The following is a 25,667-nucleotide window of genomic DNA, read 5'->3' on the forward strand; positions in this document are numbered from 1 at the left end:
AGTAATTTTGTCTCATAATAAAAAAGCATTGAAAATGAATCCCTTTTCTTTATATGTAGTTTGCAAATATTTGAAGTTGATGAGAGGAACCTTATGAAATTCAACAAGGGCAAGTGTAGGGTGCTGCACCTGGGGAGGTACAGGTTGGGGGCTGACCTGCTGGAGAGCAGCTCGGTGGAGAGAGACCTGGGAGTCCTGGTGGACAACAGGATGACCACGAGCCAGCAATGTGCTCTCATGGCCAAGAAGGCCAATGGCATCCTGGGCTGCATCAAGAAGAGAGTGTGGCCAGCAGGTCGAGGGAGGTCATCCTCCCCCTCTACTCTGGCCTGGTGAGGCCGCACCTGGAGTACTGTGTCCAGTTCTGGGCTCCCCGGTTCAAGAAGGACAGGGAACTGCTGGAGAGGGTGCAGCAAAGGGCTACCAAGACGATTAGGGGACTGGAGCACCTCTCTTATGAAGAAAGGCTGAGGGATTTGGGTCTCTTCAGTCTGGAAAAAAGACAGCTGAGGGGGGACCTTATCAACACTTATAAATACTTAAAGGGTGGGTGTCAGGAGGATGGGGCCAGGCTCTTTTCAGTGGGGCCCGGGGACAGGACAAGAGGTAATGGGCACAAACTTGAGCATAAGAAGTTCCACCTAAACATGAGGAGGAACTTCTTTCCTTTGAGGGTGGCAGAGCACTGGAACAGGCTACCCAGAGAGGTGGTGGAGTCTCTGTTTCTGGAGACATTCAAAACCCGCCTGGATGCGTTCCTGTGCAACCTGCTCTAGGTGACCCTGCTCTGGCAGGGGGGTTGGACTAGATGATCTCCAGAGGTCCCTTCCAACCCTATGTTTCTATGATTCTATGATTTGAGCAATGACTGTATGTATGAGACACCAGCTACCCAACAAACCTCAGGAATGATACTCTAGCTTTGGTTTACAGTAGTAAAAAAGAAGTTATTACAGATGTCCTCAATCCAGCACCTTTTTCAGGGTGAGCTAAGTTTCTTTGGCTTTCATGGGTGCTTCAGGACTAGGGCTAACAAGAAGTAGAATCATAGAATCGCAGAATCATAGAATCATTTAGGTTGGAAAAGACCCTTAAGATCATCAAGTGCAACCATAACACTAACACTGCCAATTCCACCGCTAAACCTTGTCCCTAAGCATCACATCTACACGTCTTTTAAATACCTCCAGGGGTGGTGATTCAACCACTTCCCTGGGCAGGCTGTAGACAGAGAAGATATCACTATTCTTAGTTTTCTTATGCAAAAGTTAGCCCAGGCACTTTCTCTTCCATTCAGTGGAGTTGCAGGCATTTTTCCTCCTAAAAATTAAACTGGAGGCTGAAGCCATCCAATGACAGCATTTCGTTTGCTTTGTTGCAACAGGCAAGTGAAAATCGGAAGCTCCTGAACGCTCTGAAGGGTTTGCTGGATGACTTCCGCTCGGAGCTGCGGGACGAGGAGCGTGAGCGGCAGGGGCTGCAGCAGCAGTACGCCCTACACAAGGCAGCCTGGGAGGTGGAAATGACTGAACTGAAGTGTCACCTCGAACAGGTAACGTCCTCCACGTCCAACACCAGTAAAGAATGGCTAAGATGCTTAATGAAATGGGAAATCTGTGACAGCCAGGAAAGGGACTATTTTTATGCATTTTACCCTGGTGCCTGAAAGTGCCCCCAGAAGCCTGAGCAAAGCTTTGCCTCTTGAGTTGCCTCTTGGATTCCAGTTGTCCCAGTACGAGTGCTCACGTAGTAGGTACTGTGTAATGTAGGTGAGGACAAAAGAACCGAACCTCTTCTTGCTGTATTTTCTCAGAGGAGTTGGCTGGTAATGTATCAGCTGCGGTAATGAGCCATGCGGGTGTCTGTATTTATTGGCATTTATAGGAGAGAAAAATGTCTTGATGTTGGCGTTCTCGCGGTTAGCTCGTCACTGTGCTTTGGCACATAACAATTGGGGTACTTGATGCATAGGAGAGAAAAGAGTGATTTAATAATACTGAAGTGATAGATCAGTATGTTAATATTAAACCAGCTATTCAAAGCTACTGGTTAGTGATGGATGGTACCCCACTGAAGAGAGAGCTCTAGTTACCCACCACAGGATACCATTAGAAGTATGTGTGTAAAAACTGGTGCCAGGTGCATCAGTGTCATGTATGGCTGTTCACAGAAGATATACTGTTTCTGAAGCAATATGAAAACAAATTAGCAGAAACCCCACAAGGATTCATTTCCAAAGCTGATGGCATAAAAGTTCTAATTTTCCGCATTGAAGAGGGAAGGGGAGGGAGAATTAGTACATTCAGGTCTTGAGAAAAAGATTCATAATTGTAGAGCTTCTCTGCAGAAGACAAATATAATAAAAATATTCGCTGCCAGGAGGGTGGTACATTTAGGAGGATTTACTGAACATTGGAGACTCACTCTGACGCACAGAGCTGAGATGCAAGTGCTGGTTTTCCTGCCCAGGTACTGTAGGCTGCTTTCCCAGAATGAAGGAAGAAGCTTTCCTTTTAGCCAAGTTTTCTCTCAGCGGATTGGGAACCTCAGTTCAGCTGCTGCTTAGCGCACACACATTTCCAGACAACAGATCACTTGAAAAAGGAAACCAAATCAATACCCATTTTCACTCCCCTGAAAAGAAAACCTCAGTCACAGTTTTACCTTAAACTTGAGATGGCAACAAAGAGCAAAACTTAGAGGAATTTAGTCTGACAACGAACTGCCAATTTAGAGCTTGCACACTTTGCCTTTGCATGGGCGATAAACTCACAGGCTGGTGTTTGGCACCAGGATGGTGCTGCCAGTCCTGCCCAGGGAGAAAAAAGATTTGCACCTTTCCTTCTGGGGGATTTATCAGGCTCTTTGCTACCTCCACTGCTTCACTGGTAATAATAAGTAACATACGGTAATTCCTGAGCCATGGGTGTTACTCTTTACATTTTTTCAAGCAAACAAAAAGAATGAAACTGGTCAATATTTAAGACATAAACTACAACATTTCTCTTTCACAGTAAAACCAGGTCCCTAATGCAGTAGCAAAAAGACAGCACATCAAGCATTAGAATGTCAATTAGGATAGGGCAAACAATGTAAGAGTCCCACTGAGGTCCAGTATATGTGCTCACAATTACAAGGAGGGAATTTAAAAAGTGAAATATAAAAATAATAATATAATAAGCCTGAAATAGAAATAATATAAATGTAAATTTAACTCAAACTAACGTTAAATATTCAAAATACGGGGTGTTTTCACTATCGGTTTAATTTCAGGATCAAAATGGGAGGAGCTAGTGAACAACAGGTAAAATACCAGCATTAGATATAGTCGTGTTAATATCCGTTGCTATTCTGGGCCCAACATGTGGCATAACAACAACTTTAACTAAATAGCCAAGCCTGTCAGGTTGGTGTGAGTAGGAGGACCTCTCATGATGTCATTTTGTTGTTTTGATTGGTAGTGATGAAGCAGTGCGCTGACAGTGCTCCCACCATAGGTTTTGTATGGAGTTGCCAACCACCTGACAAGCCCCCAAGAGAATCAAGGCCTTTCTAGTCTCCACTGTTGATTTCATTGCTGCTGTTTCACACTTTTTTTTTTTGTGAAGCAGTAGGTCGATTAACAAGAGCATTTTCCTCAAGAGAGTCAACTCCTAATTAATAGTCACTGGCAATGGTTTTGCATTTTGATGCTTCAACCCTCTGTATAGGAAAGAAGGCAAAAAAGGAAAGAAAACTCTCTTGGTACAAAAGCACTGCATATCAGAGGTGACAATGTACTGTTGCCTGCTGCTTTGGAGCTTTAGCACTGCATATATCATTAAAAATAAAAGTCTTGGCTGTCAGAAACGTGTGTACATCTTATTTGGCAGGAGGGTCCATAGGCAATGTTTTTAAGATAAGAAATAATGAGATTGCTCCCAAGTATGGAATTGTGATAATGCTGAGCCAATAAGGAGTCCCAGTAATTCTCAGCCTCCAGCTGGGCAAGTGAAAGATCCTGGTATTGTGGGAACTGGGAACTGAGAAAAGTTTTGATGAAGGAGGGAGTTAGTATGAGGGGCCAAACCCTGCGTATGCTTTTAGAACTTGCATGTAAAGACACGGACCCTCACTAGGACTCTGACCAATGGTCCAGATTCTGGATCCCTGGGGGCAATATAAGCTGTGGTGCACATGAAGAGGCATCTGGCCACCCTTAGCAGTTAGCAGGCTTAGGAAAGTCACATCTAGACTTTCATGCTAAGGAGCCACCAATGGACCTTTCCTCCATGATTGGGCCTGTTTCATGAAAACAGAGGCAGAAGGATTCCCTCCTTTCCAGGGAGAGAATCATATAATCACAGAATCATAGAATGGTTTGGGTTGGAAGGGACCTTAGAGACCATCTGGTTCCAACCCCCCTGCCACGGGCAGGGACACCTCCCACTAGACCAGGCTGCTCAAAGCCCTATCCAACCTAGCCTTGAACACTTCCGGGGATGGGGCATCCACAAATTCCCTGAGTCACCAAGAACTGACTTCTGAGTCTAAAGACACTGCCTCTGCCTGGAGAAGGTTTTAGATCCCAAATCACTGAACACCAGGAAATTATTCTGAAGGTGTATCACTGTGTACTTGTCTTGGTTTTGAACTCATCTTTGTATTTATAGACTTCCTGGACTATTCTCTAATGGGGTAAGAGCCATGGCTCTGGTCTAGGTGAGCCCATGGTCTGACACAGGATGACTTACTGTATTTTGGCAGCTTAGGCATGGCACTCTAACAGCAGCCATACATTCTTGGGATATCGTTCTTCTGGAGCATGTTCTTACTCCCCACTGCTTCTCTCATCTTTCCTGCCCTTCACGGGCACCACTGCCTGTCTTGCCATCTAAGGTCCTTGAAAGATGACACATATATCACAAAGAACAAGTCCTAAATAGCCCTCTGTCAGGCTTAGGTGTAAGGAAACAGTACAGAGTTTACTTCATTAGTCCCTTATTATTTTGACTGACCTGACCTCTGCAGTGACACTCCTGAAATTCATGATTATTTAGTGACACAGCTACTTAGTAAACCCAGCAGGAACTTGTAAAACTGACCTGAGCTAGGGGGCACAGAATAGTAAAATTAAAGCAAATATACCTAAAAGAACATGTGCCAACATTGCTGACCCTGGCTGCAGCACTAACTTTGACTCCTGCAGCACCATGAAATGGAGCTGGGGACTTGTGGATGGACAGAGGAAAGATGCAGCAAGGGGCAAGAGGCCATTACCTGAAGTTAGCGGTGAGTTTGGAAACTAGCAGTGATATTTTTACATATTGCTGAACTAACATGGGCAGAACATGCTGGGGTAGTGAGTAGGAAGGCAGCAAAGCTTTTTGGCTTCTTGAGGAGCCACGCTGCCCAGGATGGTGTCTCCCATCATGGATCTGCAGCACAGAGGTGTCTCTCCCGGGATGTTCTGCATTTCTGCCCCAGGGCACCTCTCGTCCGCCACCAAGCCATGCAGTTGTGTGCAGGACAGCCTCTCACACATCGCTGCAGGTTCCACAAATTCACACTGCACAAACAGGGTAAGTGCGGGAAAAATAGCGTCGTGTCAACTTCGTTAAAATAGGATGCTACTTTGTCATAATTGATTTTTTGGTTGGTTGGTCATTTGAAAACAATTGGACTCTGGAAATTAGTGGCAGAGGACACAGGTGTGTTAAGATTTCCCTGTCAGTGCAAGTGGCTGTAACAGGATGTTCTCTGCAGCTCAGTACAATTTTAAATGACTTAAGCAATGACCTCTCGGCCATTTATTTGGGGAGGCTGTTCCAGAGACTAGTAAGTTTCACTCCTGAATCCAGACTGAACTTCTGTTTGCTCAGAAAGTTTGGGCTTATTTTCCACGTAGGGCAAGGTGAAGGTGTTGTCCTTCTCTCTTGCTAAAGGAGCGTGTTTCCCAGCAGACCGGCTGCCTCTCCTTTTAGAGGACAACTTTAACTTCAGAGGTGGAAATGACTTTTCGCTGCTTTTCACTCCAGTTCACCTGCAGAGCCAGGGGACAGAGATGTATCCCATTCTGTGTCACTCACACATCTATTGAGTTGTCAACAAAGGGTCAGGCTTTGGGGATGAATTCTTCACTTGCTTGAATTTACACAAACCATTGAGCACTTTTTTCACCCTGCCAACAGTCCAGCAGTGGCCCAGGTTGGCCAGAGAGGTTGTGCAATCCCTGCCCTTGGAATTGTGTCAGGATCCAGCTGAACAAAGTCCTGCACAACCCTATGTGATCTCAGAGCCAACCCTGCTGCAAGCAGGGGGATGTGCTAGAGACCTCCTGACACCCCATCAAGCCTGCATTTTCCTATGAACCTATTACCTTGGGCCAGCTCTTCTGCTCTGATCGAGCTGACCCCTGAGCATGAAGTGAAGGAGAAGCGAGGGCAGAAGGCATCAGCTAACTGCCCTAGAAATCAGTTCAGACACCAGAACATGTAGAGATGGGGGGATGATGTTGGTACATCTCTTCCTGCTGCTAACACCCTCTTTTGTTGGAAGGTGTGAGGAGCTGTACAATAAGACCATTGCTGAGGGTTGCTCTGGGGAAAGTCAGAAGATCTCTCATTAGGTTTCGGGTGCACTGAGGGAGAGCACAAAAGCAGAGCGGAGGCTGAGGGCATTGTCCTGGTGATTGTCTCAGAGACGATAATGAGGTTTATCTCCATGTTTCCTTCATTGCTGGTACCCGCACTCCCATCAGAAGGATCGTAACTAATGCCTTAATAGCATGAGCTGGTAAAGCTTGAGAAATTATTCACTATGGTTTTCACTGTCTTGATTTTAAAACTTTTTTCAAGTTGAACATATTTGATCATTTATTGAAATCCTAAGATCTAAGAATTGCCATAACTTTGACATTACCTTTGTGGAGTTAGGTCTTTAACTCAAATTCATTGTCAGACATAGGCTTTTACCACAGAAAGTTTAAAGTCCTAGTAACGTTTTACTTTAATGCCAGCTGGAAGGGAAGAGTGAGAACACCTCAGGAGAAACAGGCCTCACGTCTGATGCAAAGGGAGCTTTTAAAAGGGAAAGAGAGGAGCACAAGAAGCTTCTGGCTGAGAGTCATGGTGTGGTGATGGACCTCCGCTGGCAAATCCAGCACAGCGAGAAGAACTGGAACCGGGAAAAGGTGGAGCTCCTGGACAGGCTTGATAGAGACCGGCGAGAATGGGAGCGTCAAAAGAAGGAGCTGCTCAGGCGGATAGAGCAGGTAAGGAGTCATCTTGGGATGAGCAATTGCTGGCTGCAAGCATGAGGCATTGCACCATTACTACCCTCAGGCCAAGGTCAAGAGACTGTATTAAGCAGCAGCACAGGAACAATTTTGGTTCCTTGGCTACATCAGTGTTTCTCATGCTACAAAACAATTTACATACACAAGGGAGTAAAAGGAAATGCTCATAATCCCTATAAAAGACCAGTTATGAGAAATCAACGCCAGGTTAAAGGCCATTTCCTGCCTCATTTCAATTACCCTGGACAGGCACGGTCACATCGATTCATTCTGTTTGAAAGCTTTTGTGCATCTCTTCGTGCTAAGACACTCAATCCCACATGCAGGGTTATTCAAGGTTTGGTATACAGCTTCCTGCCAAAACAGTTTGTTCATCTGCGAATTAGCCACCAAAGATGCAGCTGTTGCGACTGTTCAGTCTCAACTGAATTCTTTTTCTCTAGGAAAGGATACCGGGGGTTAACATGAGGAGTCCTGACTGATAACAGATAAACCGCTATCAATACTAAATATTCCGAAGACACTTCTGACCTTGGTCACATGAATTTTGTGCACACCTCTGCTATCATTTGCAAATCTGATAACTGCATACCTGCCCCCTTGTTTTTCATGCCTAGCCGCTTAGTATTAGAGACAAATTATACCTAATGAATTTATTATCTGCCTGGAAGCCACACAAAGAATAAAAAGTTTAATGAGGGAGAGTTAATACACCATTTTGACTGAACATTGTTCAGCTCTGAGTCATGCATTCCAGGAAAAGTAAGAAAAACAACTCAAATTGTGGGTCCTCAGTTAACTGAATACTTTCTGTCCTTAGGACATCAGAAGTGGATCAGCACCAGGTTTGTGCGTGCTCTCTAGGGAGCACTACGCTTGAATGAAGCACAAAGTAGCTTCACAGGTTAAGTGGATGAAAGCCCAGTGTAACTTCATGACCCTTTTGAAAAGGGTTCGTTATCTGTGTCTCATGTTCCCATGCCTGGGCTGCAACAAGAAGCTATAGAAAGGACACCAAGCTGTAAATATTACGAGTGCAAGACTAAACCTCAGCTTAAGCTATGGCTGTTAAACCCCCCGAGAAGCACTTAGCAAAATCCTGTATGCTATGGATATTTCTAAAATCCCTGCTAAACATGTAGGTCTGATTGGGCAGTGATCAATATGAAGGATTTACAGACCAAGAAAGGTGATTCTTGAGCTTCTAAATTTAAAAATATCAATAAATGATATTCTGGATTTTTTAATTTCCCATTTATCTGGGGATTTTTGTATATACTTCATGCAGCTTGTTGAGCTAGCCATTCTAATGCAGCCCAATAGTATGTCTCCTAAGATAAAACAACCAACGCCTACGAGCAAGGAAGGCTTGTAGCAGAGCTCTTCATCCAAATTACCTGGTTTCCAGGGTTCAGTGGCAGAAGGTGCCAAGTTCTCCATGGCTTGAGTGGGCTGGTTTCTAACTGTTGAGTTTCAGTGGCCGAACTGCATCCTGTGGATTCTTAATGCACAATGGGAATTAAATAACCCTCAGAAAAATGTCCAGTATACTAAGGCTGTGGACACAAACTTTTCTTCAGAGAGTCCCTGGTACCTCCTTGGATGGTTATGCTGCCGTCCCTATGAACTGTATTTTTTAATATTATCTCTTCACTGTATCCTCAATAGCTTGAGGGACTTAACCAGGTTAAAGACTGCTTTTTTCTATTCCCTAGGAATGGGGCACATTGAAGGAAGCAACAGAAAAATCCCTATTAATGTTACCTAGCTTTTAATTCTCTTTAAACCTGACATAAGCTCTCAGTGTCATCTTGGGATAGCCTACAAAATAGCTCTTAACTAGTCCTGGAGCTGATTTCTTTTGTTACTATTCTGAAACCGCTAGGCTTCAACTGTATATTTACTGTACAACAGAGTTGTACACAGAATTAGCAATAGATAGGGGAAATAAAAAAATATCATATCAAGCTAATTTCAGAGGATTAGATGATCAGAAATAGCATTTGAAATCTTGGCTACCTGCCTGCAAAACTTCGTAACTCCATCTTTGCTTATAATCAAACATTTCCCTATGTGACAGGAAGCTTCCAAATATTTGCAGGCTTTTAGTTGAATATCCTCTCAGATTGCAGTCATGCCCGACTTTATATGGAAACAATTAGTATATCTCTGAAGTCCTTCTCCCCAGGGTTTTTCTGTGTGTATTCCATGTAAGGCAATACATAGAGGATGAGGAGACTACACCAGTGTGTATGTTTGGAAAACAGAGACTACGAGATAGCAGAAGCATGTGTGCCAAATTTCATACTAATGCTTTATGCCTTGTCTGCTTTCACACAGCTCCTGAATAATACATGTATGATAAGGGGGAAGCTCACACCAATGCATAAAATACATAAAATACTTTACTCTGGATGGTTATGGGAATACTGCTCGCATATAAAAAACATGATGACCTACTTTTTTCAGAGCTCAAAGTTGTGGGTTTTTTTTCTTTTTAAGTACACTGTCACTGTTTTCTCTTAGAGAAATCTCGCTCCACTGTGCTCCTAAAGCTAATTGTGCACAGAGCGCACTGGTGAATATTTAAACCCACAAAATTACCTGTATGAAAAGTTATGTGTTTAAAGGTATGAACACACAGGGACTCAAAATCATTAGTCACTCTTGAAAAGTTAGGCCAGTATTTCTCACTTTAATTTCCCTGTCAGCTGTCTGAGATTCCGAGAGTGAGACGTTATCTGTACTGTTTCCTCATAAAGGATCCCAGATCGTTATCCTTATATGATCTCTGAAAATCTGGAAGGGCTTGCAATTGGAACTACGTATACAAAAAACATGTGATTAACATTTCTCCTTGGTTTGGGTCTTGCCCATATGCTGGGGAATGGACTCCAGGATCTCCTGAGATATACCTTCCAGCCCCTTACTTTATAGGATACCTTGAATTAGGTTCTTTTAATAAAACTGTTTCAGATTTTGTGTATCATAAGCAAAATGCTGAAGATGCATTCCTGTTTTTGTAGACCTGCATCAAGCAAAAATCTCACTGATTTCAGCCCAAGTGCAAATTTAATCATTTGAGACCTAAAATGTTTTGATATACATTAGGCAATACAATTTCTATTTATTTTTCCAAACACATGCAACAAGACTAAAATAATATGTTTTGTAAGTCCTCAGTCTCCAGCGACCTAGGGAATGACTTGTATTTGCATGTTATTGTTATTAATCTTAGCGCAGTGCTCTAGCGAAACATCAGAGTTACTTATCAGATTCCTGGTGTCATTCATCATGTTTGAAAGTATCACTTACTTCATGTCTCCTGTTGTGTATTCGCAAGTAAAGGAGAAGTTGATCACATCATAACCTAATTTTAAGATTGGCCGTTTCACCAGTGGTTCTCCCTCTTTTCACCCAGCTTTTGCAAAGCGTAGAATTAATAGCGCTGATGGCCCTTCTATAAATATGCATTTCCTTCAAACACGCTTTGCATGCCTAATTCATCCCTTTGACAACGCTGTTCTGTACAGTCATTTCTCCAGCCATGTACTAGGGCTAGACCATCTATAAAACAAAGCTTTTGTCTTTTGTTAAGTGGAATTTTCTACCTCTGGAAACAAGTGATGTACATGAAAGTGCAACCTTTGTATTGCTGACCAGAAGAAAAATGTATTTGTTTTGATGAGACTGTAAGTCGCTCACCCTTCTTTGAGCTTCTGCTTGTATTGCTTTAGGATCTCATATCAAGATTGCTTTTAAGTAACAGTCAGTGTTGATTTGTTTCCTTAAAAATCAGATTACAGACAGATGCATTATTTTGTGTATATATACACACAGTGTGTATATGTGTATACATAAATACGAAAACAGGCAAAACTATATATATATAAACATTTAATCACTCAAAATCCCATGATAGCATCAAAGTCCTAGGGGCATCTGCCTTTGAGGAAGGACCAGTACAGCAAAGCCGACGTCCCTGGAGCCAGGTGGTGATCTGGTGGTGCCTCTCCAGGGCACAGGTGCCTCGCTCCTGGGGAAGGATGAGTTCTGCAGAATGCGATACACTGCATAAGTAATTGTGGTTCCTTTTAATTTGCTTTGTCTCCAGCTTCAGAAAGAAGTGAGCCCGCGAAGAGGAGGTGGTTTTCTGTGTGACCAGAAGGAGAGTAACCTTCGTCCATTTACGACCCAGGGGAACCTTCACGTGCCTCGTACAATGGGGTCAAGATCCTACTCTGATTCAGACGCCATTCAGTTTGACGATCGGTCACTGTCTAAGCTGAAGGAGAGCGATCGGTGCAGCGCCACGGAAAACCTCTTCCTGGAGTCGTTGTCTCTTGATTCCCCCGATGAGTCTGATGAGCACCGGTCTCGGCAGCTGGAGCGGGAGAAATTCTTGACCGGATTAACGGAAGTAGGTGCTCTTCTTACCTTTCATCAAGCTGGCATGTTGCCTCTTCTGTCAGAACTGGAACAGCATCCCTGCTGTAGGAAGTGAGATATTGTGTCACAGGCACTGCTTACAGTTATCCAGTAGTGAATTTGGTATGGAGAAGATTTTGTTCCTTGTTACGAGCGCATTAGACCAGTGTCAGTCACCTGAGAGACTGAGAGCCAGCCTAAAGGTCCCAAAGATTACCTCATCTTGCAGCCATTCGTATTATGTATGATAACTGTATTTGACACAACATATTGGTTTAGAAGGTCTTAAATCTCTTCCAGTCATAGGTAGATACATATATATGAAGAAATATGGGCTATATTGTGTTAGTGAAGCAGTAAGTGCTGTAGAGAGGCACTTCTGGTCGTTCCATTATGGTTGCCTTCTAAACAGATTAGCATGAGTAGGTAAGATGAGGTGTTAAAAAAATAAAGTTATTTTTCATCAGCAAAGTACCTACCCTGGGGTCACACCATAAAGCTATAAAGATGTAAAACACAGTGCTAAGAGATGCCATTGGGCCATAGTGAATGTAGTCCTGCTAAAATCTGCACCACCGCCGGCTTACTTTCACCAGTTCCAGGTCTTCACAGTTTTGTTTGTATTGTTGCTGAATGAAACCCAGGGTCCCTGTTCCCATATGCTGGTACAAAGTAGCCTGTGAACTGGCATATGATATTAGTGGCACTGAGAATGTTCACACCAACCACGACTATATATTTTAATGGTCCCTGTGAAATTAAAAACATACTACAACTTCAAAATGCTAATATCTCCTTTATTTTCTATTGTTCCTTGAATGTAAGCAGCTGTTTCGGAACAAGAAGCACGCAGAGACTGCCGGAAGTTAAAATTATCAAGCAGGCAGCGCGTTGCTTCATGCAAGTTTTGAGTACTTTCTTCTTGCATGAAAATTCAGATTTGTGCACACGGGTTAGACATTCGGCTTGTGCTCTGAGCCTGTAAATACCAGTTGGGTGTACATTTTATAGCATATAGGGAAGCAGAAGCTTCCCAGTCAAAGCTGTGTCTTTGTACTCCAGCTTGAAAATATTTGACCACTATGGAAAAGAGTTTGTCAACAGGTGAGATCTCAAGCTCCCTGCAGGACCAGGTTCACTGGTGTGCTTTGGCTTGAACGCGTGCACCTGTGAGAATTTGACCCAAGCATTTCTTTGGGATGTATAACATTGTTACTCAGCTAATGGATTGGAAATCAAGTTCTTTGAGAGGAAGAAGAGAAAAAAAGATTGAGTGAGGCAAGAAATATGACCTCCCTTACATTTTAAGTAGCTGTAGGTACCTGTGTGTTCCAGTTAGATTTTCCTCCCTCAGTGCCATAAACGTACAGCTGGCAGTGTGGATAGATCAGATTTACTCTGCAGTAACTCCACTGAAGCCACCAGCATTATTCTAGACTTACACCAGAGTGAATGCAAGGACAATCGGTTTACTCCTATTTTTCCTCCTGACTCTAGATAAATACTAGAAAGGTCTTTGCTGAGTTAAGCGGTCCTCTTTTTGAATAGCCGCAATTGGAAATGCACTTCTGTGTTGGTAATATTCTTGATTTCATGAGGTCGAATAAAAGTAATAGGTACTAATACTATTTTTTTTCCTGACCATATTTTGTATTCCCTATAGTTTATTAGAAATATAAGCAAACAGTTAAAATAATAACTGTAGAGCAATTGCTTCAGAAGTATCTATTAAAAAACCCAACTCATTATAGGAATTGTCACAGGGAAGTAATTGCCATAAAAACATCTTAATGCCGTTAGCAAGCTGTAGGTATTCCCCCTATGAAACAAGTAATAGTCTTCCCACACATTTAATATAGCTAGCTTAATGAGTTTCAACTGGTGCCATTTGTTGGTTCCTAGAGAACATATAATGAAATCTTATGTCAAAGGACCCCAGTTTATGTCTTATTTCCGCACAGCTAGGTCGCTGGCATAAAGTAGAGTACCTCCACAGAACCAATTCACTCACAAATATATGGTCTGAACCAATATATTGTACACGTGGAAAAAAAGCCATTTGCAGCTTACTTCCATTTATGATTGCGAGGGACTAAAAAAGTTCAAGGCTGGTGTAGATTTGGCATACGGGCTTTCCCTCTGCAGTCTGTTGTCCTGATGGGATTGCCCATCGTGGTGCCTGTGTACCAAGGGAAGAATATTCCCACTGGCAATTTAAGATTCTTCTCAGAGGGAAAATCAGCCACTTTTTAGAGACAAACATACCTGGTGCAACTAACGGGAAGTGCCTGACAAAATACTCACAAGCTAATGCCACCAACAGGTTCAGAAATAACTTACCCTCTTTGTTTCTGTTTTTCTTAAGGAGGAAGAAACACACAAAGGAAATCTTCAAAGGTGAGTAAAACTTACAGGGAAAACCCGGCAAATATTCAGCTGCCAGAGCCTATAGCTCTCTGGCACCCAAACCACAGACCCAGGGCACGGCCATGCCATCTCCTAAGAAGCCTGCGAGCCAGATTAATGGATTTACCCAGGGATTAATTTGTCTCAATATGCTTCTTCTCTACTCTGATTAACTTGGGCCACATTCAGCTGTGGTGCACAAAGATCAAACTGTACGAAAGTGCATGAAGCTGCAGCTTACACTGAAGGCTACGCCTGCCTTAGCAAGTACTGCAGGCCTGTAGGCATCAATATGTAGAGGAAAACAGTTGGTGCTGAGGATCTGGCACGCCCCTGCATGTCAGGAATATTATTTTGCTTTGGACTAGTTCTGGTCTGATCCCATGGGCTGAATACCCACCTAACCCTAGAGTGCATTAGTTGTGCTTCTGGAGAGCGTCTTCCGGGTCATTTTCATCCCAAAGGAACCCAGACCGTGCTCTCTGAGATTGCCATCGATGCAAACCAGAGCATCTGAATAGGAGATCCACTTCAAAACCACACTCCTAATCTCGCCTAATTCCCTAACATAGATGCACCCTAACTGCAGCTGGTGCTCTTGATTAAAAACTCACAGTGTGATTTTATTGTATCCTCCAGATCACTGATCTATAAAACACACAGCTTGCTGAATCCTCACCCAGCTTGAGTTACCTCATTGAGCCGACTCTGATAACTATACTCATTTGCATTTTTAAGTAGTCCCATTCAGAAAGCTTCTTTTTTTGTTTGATTTTTTCTTAAAATGAAGCAGTAGGACAATGCGGCTGAATGCTTGTGATTTGTACAAACTGTCGAAATGCAGGAAAGCCAGGAATCCAGCATTACCACATAGTGATTCCCTTTGGTTGAATTTTATCACGAGCTCAACTTGCCAAGCCAGTTCAATGTAACAGCATCTAGGCTGGATGTCCCACATCGCTACACACCAACTGCGCAGCCTGGGCAATCTCAGGAGCAGGGGTGGACTTGCTGACTTCCCAGCAAGTCAGAAATACTCCACAATTGCTTTGAAAAGTGTGCGCCGTATTGTTGCAAACACTCATTTTCCGTGAATGGCATATTTCTGAAATGCATCCTGCTGCTCCATATTTCAGACATTTGCCAAGCAGTAATCCATGAGAAAGAAGTAAATTAAGAGCCATTGATAAGGAATGCTTGCCCTTCACTATTTAGCGCAAATAGTTGCACTATTTTAAAGATAATAGAAGGGAACTTTAATGAAAGAAAGGGCTAAAGAGGTTTTATATATAATCAGATAGTGAAAGTTGGGTTTCCTGAGTTAGTTTGCTGCTGAAAATAAGTCGCTCTGTGAGACTTTCCAAGCCTATGAGTGACTCTTTTGTGCTCCCCTCTCCAGGGCGATGTCCGTTTCTTCCATGTCAGAATTTCAGCGCCTGATGGATATATCTCCATTTCTACCAGAAAAAAACTTGCCTTCATCCAGCAGCAAAGATGACATAACCCCTCCCCTGTCTCCTGATGATCTAAAATACATCGAGGAGTTCAACAAAAATTGGGATTACAGTAACACTAGGAACCATGGTGGGGCCACCGAGAAGCCTGCAGAAGGCTGGGCAGAAAGGACAGAAATTGGGAAGGCTGGGAATGATCCTGCTTCAGATCCCTTCCAGGCATCATCATGGTACCTCACCACCAGTGTCACTATGACAACTAACACCATGACCAGCCCAGAGCACTGCCAGAAGCAGCCAACGAGGAGTCACGGTGTAACCGAAAAAATGGGAGTTCGGGTATTTCACAGCCCACCGGTTGTCCGTAGGTTTGATAACTCAGTGATAGCTGGCAGCGAAGGGAAAAACCAGGTTGAGCCGGACTTCCTGTTTTCTGTGACCAAAGCTATGGGGAATGTTGCTGAGACAAAAGGTGCTTCCTCGGATATGTTTGGAAGATGGTCTTGTGACCTGGCCAAACATCATAAGGATTTTCTGGAGAGTGGTCTTCATCCCATTGAACGTCCTATTTGCACTACTGTGGGCTTTGCCTCACCCTTGCACAGCTTGGAGATGTCCAAAAACATGAGTGATGATATGAAGGAGGTTGCTTTCTCTGTCCGAAACGCAATACGCTCTAATTCAACAGAGCCTCAGTTTAAGGACACCGCATGTCAAACCAACGGTATGAGAACGACAGGGACGCAGACCACCCAGACGATCAGTGTTGGCTTGCAGACGGAAACCCTGCGCAATATCACCAGCAGTCCACACAAGTGTCTGACACCAAAGGGGGGGTCCACGCCTGTCTCTTCACCATCCAGAAGCCTAAGAAGCAGGCAAGTGACCCCTGTCATTGAAAAGGTCCAGGCTAAGTTTGAACGCACATGCTGCTCCCCCAAATATGGCTCTCCAAAGTTGCAAAGAAAAATCCTTCCCAAATCAGACCAGCCAAATAATCGGACTTTGCCTGGCACACCTCAGAAAGGGTTCAGTGAGTCCGCTTGGGCTAGATCAACTACTACAAGGGAGAGTCCCGTCCACACTACCATCAACGATGGCCTCTCCAGTTTGTTCAACATTATTGACCATAGTCCCATCTTTCATGAGACCTTCCAAAAATGCCCCAGGTCTAGCAGCCGGTCCAGGTCAGCAGAACCCAGACCAGAACTGGGTCCGGTGCAGGAGCCGTGTACAAATGCCCGTGGCAGATCACCCAGTCCTCTCCGGTTGGGGACAGAGACGCAAAAGGAAGAAGGGACTGAGGTGACAAGTATCAGGCAGGACTTATCTGCTCCTCCAGGGTACACACTTACAGAAAATGCTGCCAGGATCTTGAATAAGAAACTTTTGGAGCATGCCTTAAAAGAAGAGAGAAGGCTACCTTCACACAGCCCACCAAATCTTAGCAATGACAACAGCACAGGAGAAATTGTCAAAGTAGATCCAGGGTCCATAGAGGTAATGAGTTTGTTTGTTTTTCCTCCTATAGCTAAATGCACTCTTCTTTGAACAAATGCGTTATGAGATCTCTTGCAGTCCTAGTGAGTATTTACAGTGAATATCCTAGTCCTGTCACGGTACCACCAGCGAGTCCCACTCATGAAACTATTGGATTAGTCACTGAAGAACTCATTAAAGAATTGAGTTTCTATCCTGACAGCTTATCGGGCTTGAAAGCATCAGAAGAGCTTTATCCTTTACAGGATAAAGATGCCTTTACAGGATAAAAATGGTTCTCCCCTGAATGGCTGGGATAAGGGGTTTCTGTCACAAAACACACAATGTGTTACAGATGGTCTAGGGACTCTAGGTTCGAGTAAATTTCTTTTATGCTGAGTGGAAAGGTAGACTCTTTCTCCTATGCAAGAATGGGTGTTAGCAAGTTTGTGTGAAAAATAGCCTCTACAATACCCTGAATCAAAACTTCAGGGCCTTCAGCATACCTTTTCTGGATGTATCTGATTAAGTTTGGCTTGAGTCTGTGAATGTGATTAAATGGCGTGACATTTGGTACTGACCGTTGTGGCCTCACAAAAAAAAAGAGAAAGGAAAAAGAAAAAGGACAAATCAACTAGTCTAAGCACATACGTACATAGTGTTTAAGAACTCTTAACTGATATTTTGCTGTTAACAGTGTAACAGTCATCATCTGTCTCAGCAGGTAATGCCCAAGTTGGGGCCAGATTCTTAGATACAGTGATGTGCTACAGCAATCAACAAAAAAGAGGCTGTAATGATGGATAAAAGCTTTTCAGTTATCAGTGTCCAAGCCTCCTGGTTCTGGTGAACCTTCGCGCACATGAGAGTGTTGCCAGAGGAGGCATGGAGAAGCTGAATTATGCCCAGCAGATGTCATCTTTCTGGTACAGCACTGAAATGGCATGTGCGATGCTGGTTGGTGATACTCCCCAGGGCAGCAGCCCCTCATCCTCTCTGCCCCTTTAGCATCCTGATGTTTTGGTGGGCCCCGGCCACAGGGCAGCTGCTCTTGCTTGACCCCTACATACCCCAGACATCCCACCTCGGCCTTGCTGGGCTGATTCCTACCGCTCCTGCCTCAAATAGCCTCAAGTGAAGGTTGAAACCCCATTTTTTAAGCCAATGTTTTGCTTGAAGGATTTGTGTGTACCCGAGAGCCGAGACTTTTGGTCTGCAGTTTGCCTTGCACTAGCAGGTAGTTCTCCATGGACAATCGGTTCTTCTTTTGTAGGTATTGCTCAGAGGACATGATTTTTTTTGCCTAACAGAGGATCCAAAGCTGAGGATATATTCCCTATATGCAGTTTAAACAGATATAAATAGGGAAGTCTGTATGTATAAAAAAGAAACCACATGCACATTATAAATAACAGTGAATGAAAGTGGGCTTTGTGCACAAACCTCATAGTGAATAAAAGTGCAAAGCAGACTCATTTATTTGACCCTTTCCAGCTATCTCTGTATTTTGTCCTTAGTTTGAAATACTGGGAAGGTACAACCGGTCCTTATCAGAAAGTGTGTTGCAGTCTGATACGTTCAACTCAGCTTTGCCTTCAAGGCCTCCCTTGGAAACTCTTGATTTCCTTCTGCATCTTTTCAATGTCTTAGCAGATTTCAAGTATAAGTAAACAGATATCATCCCACATCATCACAAACTGCTGGTGGCAAAATACAACTAGCGTCAGTACCTGAGTTTGATGCACAGAGAGATTTGGGTCAATGCTGCGTAGCGAAAACTCACTGACCATCAACCTGGCAGAAAGTTGCCCCTCTTTGTGAATACTCAGTATCTTTTGCCTAATTTTTTGAGTACTAAGCCTCAGAGCTAAGACTTGTTTTTCCTTGCAACTCGTACTCGGTTGTTATTACTGTTGTCTAGACGCACAGGTTACGATCTTTGGGTGGTCCTGTCATTTCCCAGGAATGCGCATTGAAAAGGATGGTGGTGGGTGTTCACACGATGAGCTTAGCTTCTCCTAGGTGAGATGATGCTCTACAAGATGTACTTAAGGGAGCATGGGTTTGCTGCTGAAAACAAAACCACTAATAAGTTTAGAGTCTGCAGATGCCTTGGGTTATTTATGGATTACACTGACCACACAAATTACACTTCATACAAATTCCACTTAGCACACCTTGTGCAAAGCCAGACGCAGCAGCAAATGATGATCTTGGAGGAGGCCGGCTGTGCTTGGGGCAGCCTCCCACCAGCGCTGCCCCTGCCACCCTCCCGTAGATCCCTCCTGTGCGTCACCCTCACCTGTTGGCTTCTGGCCAAGACAAGTGACCTTCTTGCCACTGAACGCCTTCTTGTTTCTGCAGTCATGGCGTGGTATATTAATGACTTTTAGACTTGTGTGGAGCAGCTGTTGGTGGCTTTTCTTCAATTTGAGCTTCTGAGTGGTTTAGTTACGTAATTTCCTTTTATATTCCTGCTGCAAATATGAAATCTAGTTCATATATATATTTATATATTTATGTACATATGTATGTGTGCATGTGAGTACATATGTGCATACAGAATAGCAATAACTTTGTATTTTCTAACTTGCCCAGAGCTGCTTACAAGCAAATTCATATCCACCCAGTGCAGCCTGCTAGTGTCTTATCCTGCCAATTCACTAAACCACTATCTTACTTGCATATCATGGGATTTATAAATATTACTATTAAGAATGCAGATTAGCATTACCTAACTAACAATGTAAGAGCTGTATGAACATTTTTCTTCTATAACTAGCAAGGGTGTAAATCATAGAGGTTACACAACAGTCCTGGACTGGGGGTCAGACCCATTTCTGGAGAAGGCACTATAAAAGCACCATCCGCATGGACCCATCCATGGAGGAGAGGGCAGCTTCTGCGTCCTCTGCTCACCGGGGCAGAGCAATTGCCACACGCTTGCTGCTGAACCGTTCAGCACAGGAGGGGGAAGGTTAAAAAGAAGGGAAGGTGGTGTCAGAACTAAAGGGCTTTTGCTTCAGTTTGAGTCTCCCATCCAGCGTTGCTGTTAGATAGGAACAAGGGAGAAGGGTGAGATATACCTGAGCAACATAAGCATGAGCAACACAAAATATCAGTCGCTTTTTTGTTTGTTAAAGATTTCCTAAGCAGAAATTCTCTCTTGAAATCAAGCGAAGGGAAAAAAAAATACAGCTTTATTTCTCTTTTACATTAATGTGGTGTTTCCCTAGCCCTAATCAAGGTTGACAAAGGATAACAGATGTCTTTCTCTGATGAGTAGAAATGTTTGGTTTGTTTAATGCTATGTCCACTTCTGAGACTGTGCTAGGATTGTAAAAGGTTGGTTTGTTTGCTTCCTTCCTTTCTAAATCTTTTTCTGCTAGTGGCTTATCTTTTATTTTTGATTATTAGTTTCCCTGTGATAACAGCGGTAACATGATCTGAATGGGTAGTAACATCTGGAGACTTCTTCCTTGCTGGCATGAAATCTTCACTTTAAAAAAAATAATTGATTAAAACAGTTATTTCCAACCTACTTGCTTTCTTTTTCTTTTCTGTCTGTTCTGTCCAGAACCAAACTGTCTTATTAACTGCCCCCTGGGGACTCTAACCCTGCCTGCCTCACTGCTGTAAGTCCTTTCTACCTTGTTTCCAGAGCTTTTCCGAAAGCGGTCATTTTTGAACGTGTGGGTTAACGAAGGGAAATAAATGACCCACAGCTCCAGAGGTATCGGCACGCATCCGACGTCCCTGTGGGGTCCTTCGTATGCGATGGTCAGGAAGTGCTCAGGATAGGAGCCCATCTGCCATCTCCTGCAGCAGCATGGGCTATGAAGAGGTCGCACTTCAGTCAAAATTTGTGCTGTTGGGGTTTTATGTTAAACTTAAAAAAAAATGGCAAAATTTAAGACCGACATAACGTTACGCAAAAAGGTTGGGGAGGGATTCAGATTTATAACAAACTTTTTTTTTTTTCTTTTTTTTTTTTTTTAACAAACACAGCGTTGCGCAGGGCTTTTGGCTGCCCCGGGGTGCCTGCCCTCCGGCCATGGCAGCAGGAGGAGAGGGCTGGGGAGGGGCCTCCAGCACCAGCCCGTGGCTGATGGTCACCTTTGCTCATTAAGCTGTTCCCAGCCCACTTTTGGCCAGTGGCTGGACTTGCTGCAGCGGAAGGAGGGAGGAAGCTGTGCGTACATGAGCTGTGACCACGCACTCCGCCTCAGAGCCAGAAAACTCTTTTATTTATTCAGTAATATAGACATAGCCACACTGGTGACAGCCAGGCTTAGGAAATAGCTAGAAACTAAAGCTGAAATCATCTTTCCCATTTTCAATGTGCGGGCTAAGAAGTGCTGCCCCTCCACCCACGCCCCCAAGCAACCACCAAACTAAACTACCCACAGGATATCAATATTTCTTTTAGCCATTTCTAGCTCTGCCGGCTACCTGTGCTAAGTGAGGAGGAGGTTTCACAAACCATTCCGGGCAGTTTCTTTGTCACGGGTGGATTTCCTTAGCACATGCCGAGGAAGCCACGCTGCAGGGGGGGAGGTGACTGACTCAGCAGCCAGCACTAATTAAGCTTAGGCTGCTAGTCACTTGTTGGCCCTGGAGCAACATCCATAGCCATCACAGCCTTGCCTTGTGCTGGGCATGTGTACATCACAGATAAGACGAGCTTAACCCTGCCGTTCCGTAAAAGCTGACCCCCGTCTGCGGGCGTGCTGGAGAGAGGTTTTTGAACTGGGAGGCAGCAGTGGAAATAAATTTTGCCATCACCATGCTGACTCTCATTTACTGCTATGAAACGAGGATAAAGCAGCCAGAAGCAAGCAGCGCTGTAGAGATATCGTTTTTAAGCCGCTGTTTAGAAAGAGGCTAAGACAAAACCGGCAAATCTCGTAGCCTCAATTCACAGCGTTGCGCTGATCGTGCGTGTTGCTGCGCATACGGATTTCTCTTAACAAATCTGAGTCTAGCGGCAGCTTTCACGGACCATATGTTGCCCCAGGCAGAATGGGATAAGGTGAAGTAAGGACATGGAGTCAATCTTCTGGTTAGCACCGATTTATATTTCAGCCTTTACTGTTGTTTTAGCAAGGGCCGTTGCGAAGTTTAGGGCGCAGAGATGGGGTGGGGGGCGAGGATGCAGAAAGGCAGCAGTGGAGGCTCCGTAGCCCCCTGACCGGCTTCTGCGATGGCTAGCTGGCCTCGCTCTCTGCGAGTGCCGAGGGCAGATGAGCACATCTCTGCCTCCAGCGGTGATGTGCAACTGTAGATCACCCTGTTGGCTGCATATTGCCCAAAGGCACCGAGGTTCGCCCTTTGGGGAGGCTTCCCCAAGTCTGACGATGCACTCTCTCCAAAACACGCGCCTGCACAAGCTCCATTTCCCATACCTCAGCTCCGTGTCTTCGAAGTTGATCTTTCTGTCATGTAACATTCACATTTGGTCCTCCCACTGCAACGGAGAGGTTCAATGGCATATCACCTTGTTTGTTCACTGCCAATCACATCATGTTACCTACTCCAGTATTCTCCATCCCTAGTCACCTTTCTCCTTCTCCTTTGCTTCCTACTGCATCGTTCTACTGCTGCCTTGCTTTCCCTGCGCCTTACCACACCAGAGCTTTTCCTTCGCATTGTATCGCTTCTGGTCTCTCTCTTCATTTATCACCAGTTTGCATTCTGATTTTGAGATTGACTTTTCTGATTTTTATTGAACTCTCCTGTCCCCTCCAGTGACCGCTCCTCAGTGTACACATTTCTATAGGTTGACAAACTCCTCTGATTTGCTTTTCTAAATTACAAAGTATGCAATGAAATGCAGAAATTTGGCTTTGGCATATAAGACTTGCTCCCACTATCACTCATCTTGATGTAATGAGCGTTCAGAGCAAGGCAGGAAGCCTAGCTGGGCTATCAGCAAAGTCCATAAATACTAAAGCAATTACCAACCTAGTGCCAGGGTGAAAAATCACAACTGCAGATTGTTTCTAATCACAAAGGCAGGCTACCAAGCCTGAGCAGTGGAAAGTTGGTAAAGAAATAAAGTTTCAGGTTTTTTTCAATACTGTGATTGTCGACTTTAAGGTACAGTGCCTCTGAATCCTGTCATTCAGGCTTCAGCAGCTGGCAGAGTAAGGAGTGACATTCCAGAGGATGAAATCTGTAGGTAAGCCTCGTCTTAAATCCAGCTGGAGATCATAACTACTCCTGTAGTCATTATTCTGCGGCTAAGAAGTCTTGCCTGCATGTCAGCCTGAACTCTGAAGCAGACAAAAGGAGTCGGTGGTTGATTTTCACCCCACTTGCAAATGCCAAACCTGGCCCTTTTATGCCAGGTCAGCACTTAAAGGAACGTGATGAATAGTGGATTTTCCTGAATTATCATGCAAATGTACTTTTCAGCTCTTCTCTTTCTAGCACAAGGAGAATTAGCAAATGGAAGTTTGTCAGCTACTCCAGCTCATGCCAAACCTTTTTCTCTCATTCTCTCCTTACCTGTTCCATAAATCGTGGGCATACATGCAGATGCCTGGAGCCCACACACAGCCAGAGGTCCGCTGCTTGCTTTTGTCCTGCGACATGACAGATGCTTAGCTTTAAGTTTCAATTTTTTTGTTAATTAATTCTTTGCGCACCCAGACGGCCGCTAATGCAAGTCACTAACCCCTGTTTTGCTCTCTTGGCTGCCAAGGAACTACCTTGTTCTGCACTAGCCCCGTCCCTCCAACCCTGCTTCTCCCGGCCAGAGAGACCAGCGAACCGGCGCCCACCGTCGCGATGGGCTTCACATTCCCCTACTGCCTCACAGTCGCAGTCCACCGGAGACCTGACTTCCTCGGAGGAGAGCGGAAGCAAGGAGCCGCCGGCAGAGACCCCCAGCCAGGGAAGCGAGCCGGCCTGACTCTGTGCGGGAACAGGGAGGGCCGCGACTCGCCTCCGCCAGGTCGCCCGCCAGCTGTCTCTGCCGCGAAGGAGAGAGGTCCCGCTTGGAGAGGTCAAAGAATGTTCTCAGACGCAGCTGCTGAATGTCCGACCTGGGAAACTGAGGTGTTTCTAGAATGAAACAGTTAATGTGCCTGTAATAACTTAATTTTTTTCATAGCTGAGAAAACTATTTTTGTCTCCATCTTTTCTACATACAGTATATTAACAAAAAACAAAAAACAAAAAACAAAAAAAAAGGGTAAAAATGATATAAAGTAAGATTTAAAATAAAATGTAAATTAAGTTTTAAGGGAATTTGAATACGTGCTCGCGCTCTCTCCAAATACTGACTGCCTTTTGGTTATATTTGCACTGTTCTGTTTTCGATTTTGGTTTTGGGTTTTTTGGGTTGTTGGTTTTTTTTATTATTTCATGTAAAACTAGGGTCTTAAGTTAATTTTATTCTATTTTAATGTCAGTGTTATCGGTTTTTAAAAGTAAGGTTCTTAAAGATGCTTCAACTGTCCGAAGCGATACCTTTTAAGTAGTGAGGAAAGCCATTAAGCTAGTTCACTAGACTTGTATTAATTGAGATGGAGGGGAATACAGGTAAACACAAGAAAAAGTGTAAAAAAAAAAAAAGAATGCCTCAGAAAGTCTTATGGAGTTAGCTGTAAAATACACCTACAATACTTGACTTGCATGCCTCTGGGTCCTCGCACTTTAGTGCATGTACATACTGCTACTGTACTTCTGCCATCACATAAATGTGAGTCAATCTGTTTCACTGTAATATTGTTGTGAATTTACCTGTACTGTACTTTTATTGTTGGTATTCTTGCATTGACTATACAAAAAAAAAGAGTTTTTAAATTATTGTTAGCGGTTCAACTGGCTATGTACAGTGTTTACCGAGAACTTCCTTCGTTTTGGGAAAACCACCGAGATCTCTGGGCATACTAAATTGTAACTGGTCTTGTTTAAGGGTCTGTTGGAGACCATGTGAAGTGGAAATAAAATGCTCAGTATTTACAAGCTGCTTGAGTGCTTTGTGATTTTTTTTTCTGATGGTACTTCCCAGGGTCAGTTAACTGGGGGGGTGGGAAAAAGCCCCCAAACTCCTCCTTTATTCATAAGGGAAGAAGAATGCTTCTTTATATGAAATAAATCATGGCAAAGCCAAATACTATGCTGTGCTCCACAGACTCCTGTGAGCACTGGATGAGGCCATGGGAAGGTTTCTAAATTCCCTCACTGAACTCCACGAAACAGTCACTCGTGCAGATACTGGCACCCATCTTCTCAGGTCCTCTTAGGCCGTTTGGCTTGCTGCTTTCCGTCGTTCATGGGAGCGAAAACCAGCCAGCTAAACATAATATCAAAAATATGACATGTCCTGGGTTAATCCAAGCTTATTTCTCATCTGCATTACACACAAAGACCAATAAAACCAGGACTTTTGTAAAACTGGTGGCTAACACTGAGAAGTAAATGCAGCCGAGAATCCGCACGCTTCCAAGAGGTGGAAGCCTCTCGAGCTACTTTGCCTGGGACCATCTGTTTGGCCACATGCTTTCTCTGGGAGCCCCAGAACTGCTCTGACTAGTTATCCCGTCGCTGAACTGGCTCGTTCCTGTTCGATTTCCTTTGCCGAGGCTTTCCGAGGCTCGTTTGTTGAAGAGCAC

The 25,667-nt window shown here is 44.0% G+C and overlaps 1 protein-coding gene across 10 annotated transcripts in view; it reads left to right on the forward strand.

The window, feature by feature from the left end:
- Positions 1–25,009, forward strand: part of MTCL1 (microtubule crosslinking factor 1) — a 110,800-nt gene extending 85,791 nt beyond the window's left edge. For 6 of the 10 annotated variants that reach the window (XM_054191721.1, XM_054191727.1, XM_054191728.1 and 3 more), the window contains 6 exons: positions 1,385–1,552; positions 6,998–7,252; positions 11,391–11,696; positions 14,070–14,101; positions 15,510–17,064; positions 23,750–25,009. In XM_054191721.1, coding sequence (XP_054047696.1) covers positions 1,385–1,552; positions 6,998–7,252; positions 11,391–11,696; positions 14,070–14,101; positions 15,510–17,064; positions 23,750–23,959 — 2,526 coding nt within the window. In that variant the 3' untranslated portion in view covers positions 23,960–25,009. The other 4 variants (XM_054191730.1, XM_054191731.1, XM_054191726.1 and 1 more) reach the window with 3 other exon arrangements.
- The last annotated feature ends 658 nt before the right edge of the window (positions 25,010–25,667 follow it).

This window comes from Rissa tridactyla, chromosome 2, assembly GCF_028500815.1.
Source record: "Rissa tridactyla isolate bRisTri1 chromosome 2, bRisTri1.patW.cur.20221130, whole genome shotgun sequence".
NCBI lineage: Eukaryota > Metazoa > Chordata > Aves > Charadriiformes > Laridae > Rissa > Rissa tridactyla.